Genomic DNA, 10,328 nt, shown 5'->3' on the forward strand with positions numbered 1-10,328 from the left:
CTGTTGGTGTTGTTGGAGTTCTTTCTCTATTATCCTGCGCCATGTTATTTTGGGCCTCCCTTTCCTTCTTTTGCCTTCTGGGGTCTAGTGTAATGCAACTCTTGGGATTGCTTTGATGTCATTCTGAGCACATAGACAATCCAGGTCCACCTGCGTGTCTTGAGTATGAAGTGTATGTCATCTTGCTGGGTGATTTTGAGAAGGTTATTGTTGGAGATGGTCATTAGCCAGAATATATGCAAGATCTTACGTAGGCATGATGTGTGGAAGGTGGATAGTTTGTGTCCTGTTCTGTTGTTTTCCAGCATTCTGCATCGTAGAGTAGTGTTGATAGTACACAGCTTTGGTAGATCCGGAGTTTGGTTTTGGTGCTGTATTGGTTGGATTTCCAGATTTGTTTAAGTCTTATGAAGGTTGTGCGTGCTTTATTGATCCAGTTTTGAATATCTTGGTTTGTACCCCCATCGTGGTAAATGGTGCTTCCTAGGTATGTGTAGTTATCAGTGTTGTCTAAGACCTGTTACTCTATTGTTATTTCTGTTGGTGTATTGATGTTGATGGGCATGACTTTGGTTTTACTGCCATTGATCACCAGTCCTACTTGTTGTCCATAGGACTGGAGTCTTTTTGTCCTTTCTTGCAAGTGGATGTGTGTACGTGAGAGGAGACCAGGGTCTCCAAAAGACCTGGGCTGCGTTTCCCAGAGCCTCCTTAGCGCTACGTGCATCATAAGGTATACCTTAAGGTCTTCATTTAGTTGTCAAGCTGTTTCCCAGCGCCTCCTTTGCTAAGGTATACCTTTAGAAGGGTGATCTGAGCTGTCCCTTAGCGATGCGCTCCGCTCATCCTGTCACAGTTTTATCCTTATTAGGCCAACATTTTGCATTACAAACCGACAGTTGTACTACAGTGCGCGTCTAGTAGCCTACATCTGCATGCACAAATGACATAGATAGTGTAATGATGGGGCTGGCGAGCAACATCAAATGCGGACAATAAATGAAAGGGGAGTCTAAAAGCTGACTGCGAACAGCAGTCAACCACTAAGCGAGGTAGGACAAAGGAAATAGGGGGATAAACCCTGGCAAAAGGCCAAACAAAAAGCAATCCTCAAAAACAGGACGAAAGTCTCTTGACTGAGAACCAAAAACAACAAACACATAGGCAAGTAAGATCTCGCAGCTCAAGACTGAGACTAGCTGGAGATAACACAATACACAATACACTTCTAAGAAACGGGACAATTCTTAAGTGCCCCGGTTGCTACGTATTTAGCTCCCGTACCGGATAGCCATCGAGTAAGTCACACCTAGCTCTCTAAATACCCAGAGTGTTACCGGCTGCTTGTAAAATGCAAGAGCACAGAGCAGAGTGAGTGAGGTTCCTATAAAGGGTAGACTCCAGGTGGACCGAATCAGCAATTAGCGGGGGATGTGAGAGCGAGGAGAATGACCTCTGCCGCCACCCAGTGGCAGCACCGCCGCAAGCACAGCCTCATTACAGATAGTTTAATATTAACTTTATGAAAATTAATTATCCAAACAACGTTTCTGTGCATAGGACATCATGAGAATGTTGTCGTTTCACCTGTCTATTCTCATCATGATGGTAATAACGTATAGGGCCTATCCATAATACTAATCCAATTTGTGAAAAAAATAAGCTTATGTTATTTTTACGTAGTGGAGCTTACTGAGGATATGGCTTTTCTGACTGCATACCCTGTAGAAATTAGTTTATTTGTGTGTGAGTCAATGATCACACTGACTTGGAACAAACCGCCGGTTTATTAAAAATATAAAACCCGTGTGAGCAAAGCCGACATTGAGTGAGTATACTTGCATGACCGGACTAGATGGAACTAAAGAATGTTGATTGGCCTAGCCATAAACACACATACAGGTACGGTGGCTCATAATGAACAAACAGGACAAATGATCTACACCCCTTTCCTTTAGCTCACACCTATATAAAACAAAATAGCACTGGGTAAATATCAACATTACAGAACATTTCTTTCTTACCATGTTGTTTTATGATTTTCAGTAAACAACCCAATTATATTCTTGGTTAAACTTAAGATTATCCAACAGCAAATCAAGGTGGATGAACATATCACTTTGACAGGTAGGCCTATTCATAAGGCATACCCAGTATAGAATTAATCATGATCAATTTCCACAGACGCGCTTTTGTCTTTCATCTACGATCTTTTTTGCACTGCAGAAAAAAATCCGCGGGAATCAGTGGATATGCTGCTACAGTTGCCTATATATTGTGTGACAAAAACAAATTAACATTAGACCTTTGTTTCAATAAGAACAAAATAATTCACCCATATGTAGCATATATCCCTTTTCTTGGGCTTCCAAGAAGTCCCAGACTATGGCTTATATGTCCCGATTTATGTTCTTTATTTTATCTTTTGTAGCCTACATGTATTTATTGAAACTATCACAAGGTCTCGTTTTGACTCTCAATGAGATTAGTAGATGATCTTTAGTAGGCATAGCTTCCTCTTCTGCAATATTAGATTGATGTAAAATGATTATGACAACACGTGTTATATTAAAATGTCATTCATAAGCCTTTACAAGTGAGACAATCGCATGGCATCGATTGGTAAACTTTTCAGCACCACAATGAAGGCCGGCTCCAACTTACAACGTACCTCTGAAACTGTCCCTTAAGGGAACTGTTAAGGTATAGTCTGGGAAACACTCGCAAAAAAGTGAGCTCCCTTTGAAAGGTATACCTTAGAAACCTTCGTAGAACTTTAAGGTACATCGAAACTGGGAAACGCAGCCCTGACCTGTATTACAAACAGGACTTACAGTCTTCTGTTGTATACATCATCTCATAAAAAACACATTTTCAACGTACAAAAATGCCAAGTTACTCACACATACAAGACATATACCGTCTATAACTCATTCATTCAGACTGTCAAAATCCAGGCCTGCCATTAAAAGTATTGATAACAAAATGACGCCAAGTTACGGTACTACAAACAATATAGGCTATCTTGCCTCGCTGATATTAAATAAAATGTATTCCAAAGCAATGCTACCCAATATTTCCTCAATTCTTTCAAGTCACTATATTTAGACAATATTGGGATAAATGTTTTTCCAAATTTGTCATTTAATCTTGTGAGCTGAAATGATGATTTATGTCATATTTGGCACATTATATTTGGGGTCAAGTTATGTAATGTGGTCATTTTGAGCCAGGAGAGAGGTGACACGGATAGTACTTATTGCTGCATCAATTTCATGGAACTTACTGGTTCTTGTATCAGTGAATTTACAGAATACTGCTCAGTTAAGTGTTACTACTGTGTGTGGTTTTCTGTGCCTGTGTGGTGAGAAGAGCATTCTTATGAGGATCAAAGACTAAATCTAAAAAACTGAATCATGACAGTTGGTCATTTTGTAAATAATACATAACTACTTCTCTACATGTTTCCCCCAGGAAGGGAATGCCTCTCCCTCTCCACAAGCTAAAGGGGATGTGCTCCAGGAGGGTATTTAAACATGAGAGAGCACCACATCCTGTCCTGAAAGCATGGAGGTACTCTGGACTACGCTGGTTCTGGCACTGGTGACTGGAGCTCTTGCCATGGAAAATGGAAGGTCTGGTTTGGGTTGCACACTGCAGGGGACCCACAGTCCTGCGTCTTTATCCCAGCCTGGGGACTTCGTGATCGGAGGCGTTTTTACCTTTCACTACTATGTGATCACGACTGAGAACAACTACACCAGCCAACCCAAAGCGCTGCAGTGTACAGGGAGGTCAGTGAAGAGAGGAAAAGCATTCTAAAATGTGGAGGCCACTGTGGACATATGCTTTAGGAGATACCTACATAAATATAAACCAAATATATCATAACATGCATTACTCAGATGAACTGCAGGATGTAAATATATTTTGTTATACAAATATTATGATCTCCACAGGTTTTGCAATGGATTGTTTTAGATTTACTCTTCACCTTAAAAGCTTGTTAAGTTTGTTTTGTTTAATTCTGTTTATTTTATGTTTGTAGTCATTGTTGATTTCTTATTTCACAAATTATTTACATGATGATTATTTTCATTATTTCACACATTATTTACCGTCTGTTTCAACTTAAAGGTAAGCTGGTGCACATGCTTAGAAGTATTCTCTTATAATTATATATATATATATATATATATATATATATATATATATATATATATATATAGATAGCAATTTCCAAAATATTTCAGTTCTGTAAGTCTGAAAGTCAAATAAATATAAAATACACATAATAAAATATGAAATATAATCTAGATATAAACTAAATAAAATAAAATAAAAATAAATATGAAATAAAATCTAGAAACATTCATTATAATTCCAAGTCCACCTTCCGCCATAATCTGGGGTGCCAAGGCAATGCTCCATTATTTTTTATTATCTACATATAGAATATGTCTAATTAAATTAAGATATAAGGTATATTTTTACATTCTTGTCTTTGGACAACTTATTGCATGTTCTGTTATGTTCATGTCATTGTATGTGACTCTTCATATTGTTGTTCAAAACAGATTAAATTTCCGGGAATTTCGCTTTGCTAGAACCATGGTTTTTGCCATCAAGGAAATCAACAACAGTTCAGAGCTCCTGCCAGGTGTAACTCTGGGCTACCAGATCCATGACTCCTGTGCCTCTGTGCCAGTGGCTGTGAAGGTGGCATTCCAGTTAGCCAATGGCATTGAGCCAGTTTTCTTTCCCAACCAGTCCTGCTCAAAGTCTGCCACTGTGCGTGCTGTAGTGGGCGAGTCTAACTCCTCTCCTACCATGGCCATATCCAGAATTCTTGGACCCTTTGGCATCCCCCAGGTGAGCTCCTCCTACCCAGCCCTCCATTGCATTTTTCCAATAAATTACCTGATATTATTACGATATGATAATCTTTGCATTCAAAATTGTATTTGGAATAAATATATAGATGAGCCATTAATACATAGGCTGTTGTGTTCATATTACATCTTTAAGCATCCGATTTACACGAAATATTTTGGAATAAGAAGACTGCTGCTTTTGTGGCAACTTGGCCTTACTACTGTTTTTGTGAACAGACATATTTACCATCACTTCCAAATATAGCCACAATATTTCTTGCTACAAGATTCCACCTATGGGAAACAGTGAATTTGCTGAATGGCTACAGGAATTTGGCACAGCACTACTGAATTAGTTCTGAATAGACAAATAAGTAGTTTGGTTGGTAGATAGATATATTGATTCACTGATATTCTTGGTTAGATTGAAGTTGCATCTTTCCTTTCATGGAGCAATAGGTGAGCCATTTTGCCACCTGTTCCTGTCTTAGTGACAAGCTGCAGTACCCAACCTTCTCCAGGACCATCCCCAGTGACTACTACCAGGCAGCTGCTCTGGCTAGACTAGTTAAGCATTTTGGCTGGACTTGGATTGGGGCGGTGAGGAGCGACTCAGACTATGGGAACAGTGGGATGGCTGCCTTCCTGCAGGCTGCACAGGCAGAGGGCATCTGCGTGGAGTACTCAGAGGCATTCTTCAGGACCAACCCCCGCGCAAAAGTGCGACGCGTGGCAGAGGTCATCAGCAGGTCCACAGCCCGTGTCATTGTGGCGTTCATTGCCACAGGCGACATGCTGGTCTTGCTGTCGGAGCTGGAAGGCAGGCTGATGGCTCCACTACAGTGGATTGGGAGTGAGTCCTGGGTCACTAACCGCATAATGTTGCAGTTCCGTCTGTTTGCCGGTGCCATCGGCTTTGCCATCCCCCGCTCAGTCATTCCAGGGCTGCGAGACTTCCTGTTGGACCTGGGGCCGGCACAGGTTTCCCACTCACCGCTCCTCACAGAGTTCTGGGAGACCGCTTTCGGCTGCAGCCTGGGGGGAAGTCAGACCTCAGCGGCCCAGAAAACATGCGATGGAAACCAGAATCTGCAAGATCTGCAGAACCCCTACACAGACACATCCCAGCTGCGCATCTCCAACATGGTATACAAGGCTGTGTATGCAATAGCCCATGCCATGCACAGCATCGTCTGCACAGACAAGACTGACAATCCACCCCACTGCAACACAAGTATAAGTTTTGAGCCACAACAGGTAAACGGTCCATTGCACAAACTTTCAACTATATTGGATATGGGTATCAACACTATAATTATTGTTATTTTGAGGCTGATGCCGTTATCCAGTGTGAATTAGTGATTATTCAATACTACAATGCAGCTGACAAATTATAACTCAGCAAGCACAATTTAACCTACATTACACACGCTATGACCTAAAAGGTCACTACAAAATATAGCATTCAATCACTTAAATCCCTTTCAATCAGCAGAACAGGTAATTTTCATGGTGAATTTACTGATGTGGAATATGAAAAACTGACAATTTTTTATGCCGGCCACAAAAATATGTAAAAGGAACATACCACTTCTTGGGGGGGGGGTGGCTGTGATGATGTGGTTATTGGGGAAAACTAGGTAAATGATTAACATGGAGGCTGACTGGATATTGCTCTGGTCACTAGCTGGTGTACTCTCAGCCCTCTGGCTCCCTCCCATCAGGTCATGGAGCACCTGAGAAAAGTGAACTTCTCCAGGAACGGGTACAAAGTCTCCTTTGATGCAAATGGGGATCCGATGGCCATTTATGAGCTGGTGAACTGGCAGGTGATGGGGGATGGACACATGGAGTTTGTGACTGTGGGCCACTATGATGCATCTGCTCCAGATGGACAGGTGTTGATCATGAACAAGAACATCACCTGGGCAGGTGGCCAGCCACAGGTAATTTCAAATTCTAATGTTATTTCATAAGACAGTTATGCTGGCTTGTCAGAGTTGGCTCCATATATATTGCTGCAATATTTGTTTGTTTGAAGGTGCCTGTGTCAGTGTGCAGTGAGAGCTGTCCCCCAGGCACTCGGAAGGCTGTGGAGAGAGGAAGGCCTGTCTGCTGCTATGACTGTGTGCCCTGTGCTGAGGGTGAAATCAGCAATGTTACAGGTACAGAGAAGCAGGAATAAATAGCTGTATGTACCACATTAAATATATTGCATTTAGCATAAGGAAATTCTGGTGGCTCTCACATGTTTTGGGACACACCAGCAACTTTATGAGCTTAGGCCAATTTTGATGGGTTTAATTTCAGTGTAAGGACCTGAAGCATAATTCTAGTCACATGTTTCAATCCCTCAGCTCTGAGGACCTGTTTTGCATGCCCTGACCTCCTCTTACTGAGGTTTTCTCTCTTTTGTGCAGATTCCCTGGAGTGTATCACCTGCCCAGTCGACTACTGGACAAATGATGAGAAGGATGAATGTGTACCCAAACCTGTTGAGTTCTTGTCCTTCCATGAGATTCTGGGGATCATCCTTGCAGCTTGTTCTGTAACTGGGGCCTGCATGGCCATCATGGTGGCTGCCGTGTTTTACAGACACAGGGACACTCCCATTGTGAAAGCCAATAACTCAGAGCTGAGCTTCCTGTTGGTCTTCTCGCTGAAACTGTGTTTCCTTTGCTCTCTTACCTTCATCGGCCGGCCCTCTGAGTGGTCCTGTATGCTACGCCACACTGCATTCGGGATCACCTTTGTCCTCTGCATCTCTTGTGTTCTGGGAAAAACAATAGTGGTGTTAATGGCTTTCAGGGCTACACTTCCAGGCAGTAATGTCATGAAGTGGTTTGGGCCCACCCAGCAGAGACTGAGTGTTCTTGCTTTCACTCTCATTCAGGTCCTTATTTGTGTGCTTTGGTTAACAATATCACCTCCTTTCCCCAACAAGAACATGAAGCACTACAAAGAAAAGATCATTCTAGAATGTGATGTAGGATCAGCAGTGGGGTTCTGGGCTGTACTGGGTTATATTGGGCTCCTCTCTGTATTGTGCTTTGTTTTAGCTTTTCTGGCTCGTAAGCTGCCTGACAACTTCAATGAAGCTAAATTCATCACATTCAGCATGCTCATATTCTGTGCAGTCTGGATCACCTTTATACCAGCTTATGTCAGCTCACCTGGAAAGTTCACTGTAGCTGTGGAGATCTTTGCAATTCTAGCTTCCAGCTTTGGTCTTATCGTTTGCATTTTTGTCCCTAAATGTTTCATAATATTGTTTCGGCCGGAGCAAAATACCAAAAAGCACATGATGGGGAAAATGCCATCACAATCTCTCTGAAGCACACAAAGATTCAGTAATATTGATGGATGATTGTATTGTTATGTTTGTTTTATTATTCTGCTACTGTATATTTTTTAAAGAGAAAAACACACATATCTGTAAATATCTCTGTGGACCATATTTTTACCTCTAATATTAACTTAGCTGGAGCCATAGACAATTGGGGATTTCATACCACCAATAAAAGATTGATGAATCAGAGTGATTGTGTTTTCTGAATTTTCTGTAAATTGCTCAATCGTTCAGTCTGCCTGCAGAGGGCATGTGCTGGAGGCAGGCAGAGTCAGTCCTACTCCTTTGGGTGCTGCAGAGGGAGCGTGGTGTATGGGTGAAGTCTGCTGCCAGCCTAACAATATACATCATCATCGTGCTTGTTTTTCAGGGCTGGGAGGGCATAGCTGTTTTTGGTTTTCTCTTTCCGTAATCATTTGCTTTAAAAGTCCTGTGTGAATATGACTTTAGCAAAGGACTCCCACAGATATTTAGCAGATTTCTCTCAGGGATTCAGAGAAACACAGCATGATCACATGCTGTTTATTGTTTATCTACCAGCTGTTCTCCATCTAACAGAACGGGTGTATAGGGCTTACGTAGATTTCTGAGCATAAAATTAGCACCTTCCACATGATTGATTTGGAAATTACATTAAACTCTGTGAGTAAAATCAATTACCAAAAAGCACATGATGGGGAAAATGCCGTCAAAATCTTTCGGAAGCACATGAAGAAATGTTCGTAATGTTGTCAGTAATGTTGATTGTATTTAAAAAGTTTATGATGTTATATTTTTTATGCTCGGTATTTCTTCAAGTGAAAAAGTTAATATCTCTAAATTTCTCTGAGAACCATATTTTTCATCTGTAATATAATTTATAATGAGCCACAGACCATATCATGGCATTGATGAATCAGGTTGTTTGTTTTTTCTGGCGTTTGTGTTTTTGTGCAATTGTTCAGTCCTTACTGAAAATGCACCAAGCAAAGCAACAAGATTGGTACTTGACTCACCTTGGCTTCGTCTTGGCCGCATCATCAACCCTGTCGTACATTATTTACCAATAAGGGGACAGCCCATTGTGGTTTATTCCTTACCTAAACCGCTCAATATGTTCAGCATAGTAGGCTATAATAAATGTTTGTTTCAGGGATTATAATTTAATTCACAAATTCAGTTGACTACGTGATTCAAAGGTCCCATGGAACTGCACACTGTGGCATCAGAGGCAATCAAAATAGAATTGGTTTAATATAAGTGTGTAACGAAACCCCAAGATAACAGGTTTCTACCATTTTTTGGCAAGCCGTGATTCGGAGATATACAACTCCGTTCCAAACCAGCAAGGGGATATCGCATGACCCAGCGAATTAAGTATGTTTCATTATTATATGTTTATTTTAAACACATGGATGTGTTATGGATAAATATTCTAGGGTTAATGCTCTATTTCTTGACGTACAAGTTTTTTAAACAACTGCTGTATATTTCGCAGACTTGGTTGACCTCATAGAAGATTTGACGAACAGCACCGTAAATTTGATTCATTATGGTGATTTAAATTTTAATTGATGTAACAGACAGCAGCATTTATGACACTGAGCTGCAGGCCTTGGAATTGGATCAGGACATTTTGCTTCAGTCTCTAACCGTCCGGCCCAGCCAATACCCAGCGCCACCATCAGAGGTTGTACCGCCCCGAGAGGTCACAACTGAGTCTGCCCAGACCATATCCCCTACAACCATCATGACCAGTTCTACAACATCAAGCAACCAGGCTGAGGTTAAATATAAATGTTTTTAAATACTCAGAAGTTTTTTCATTGTGAGGTGGACATTTTAGAAAAAATATTTAATTGAAATGGTACCGAAAAGCCTACGTAGTACATATTCTGAATCATAGAGAAACAAAAGACCAGCTACTGACCGCAGCATATACCTGTCAACTCTCATCAGTTACAGCTTATTGATGAGGTTAATCAAGGGTCTACTAACAAATTATACAAGACATTACTAGGTAAAACATGCATGAAAGTCAAAGTTATAAGACTATATCAGTGGCCTCCAACCCTGGTCATGGAGAGCTACAGGGTCTGCTGGTTTTTGTTTTCACCTTAAAATCA

General features: G+C 41.1%; 1 protein-coding gene across 1 annotated transcript; it reads left to right on the top strand.

Annotated features, from left to right (window-relative positions):
• The first annotated feature begins 3,579 nt into the window (after positions 1-3,579).
• LOC118209469 (extracellular calcium-sensing receptor-like) lies at positions 3,580-8,412 on the top strand. The gene is made up of 6 exons (XM_035384790.1): positions 3,580-3,794; positions 4,578-4,872; positions 5,334-6,131; positions 6,599-6,820; positions 6,916-7,039; positions 7,295-8,412. The coding sequence occupies exons 1-6, from the start codon at positions 3,622-3,624 to the stop codon at positions 8,206-8,208; spliced, it is 2,526 nt and encodes an 841-aa protein (XP_035240681.1). The 5' UTR covers positions 3,580-3,621; the 3' UTR covers positions 8,209-8,412.
• The last annotated feature ends 1,916 nt before the right edge of the window (positions 8,413-10,328 follow it).

Source organism: Anguilla anguilla, chromosome 12, assembly GCF_013347855.1.
Source record: "Anguilla anguilla isolate fAngAng1 chromosome 12, fAngAng1.pri, whole genome shotgun sequence".
In the NCBI taxonomy this organism is placed as follows: domain Eukaryota; kingdom Metazoa; phylum Chordata; class Actinopteri; order Anguilliformes; family Anguillidae; genus Anguilla; species Anguilla anguilla.

Coding starts and splice junctions, on each gene's coding strand:
- LOC118209469 (XM_035384790.1), top strand. CDS start 3,622: ATGGAAAATGGAAGGTCTGGTTTGGGTTGCACACTGCAGGGGACCCAC. Junction 4,873..5,333: donor GACCCTTTGGCATCCCCCAG/GTGAGCTCCTCC, acceptor ATGGAGCAATAG/GTGAGCCATTTTGCCACCTG. Junction 7,040..7,294: donor TGAAATCAGCAATGTTACAG/GTACAGAGAAGC, acceptor TCTTTTGTGCAG/ATTCCCTGGAGTGTATCACC.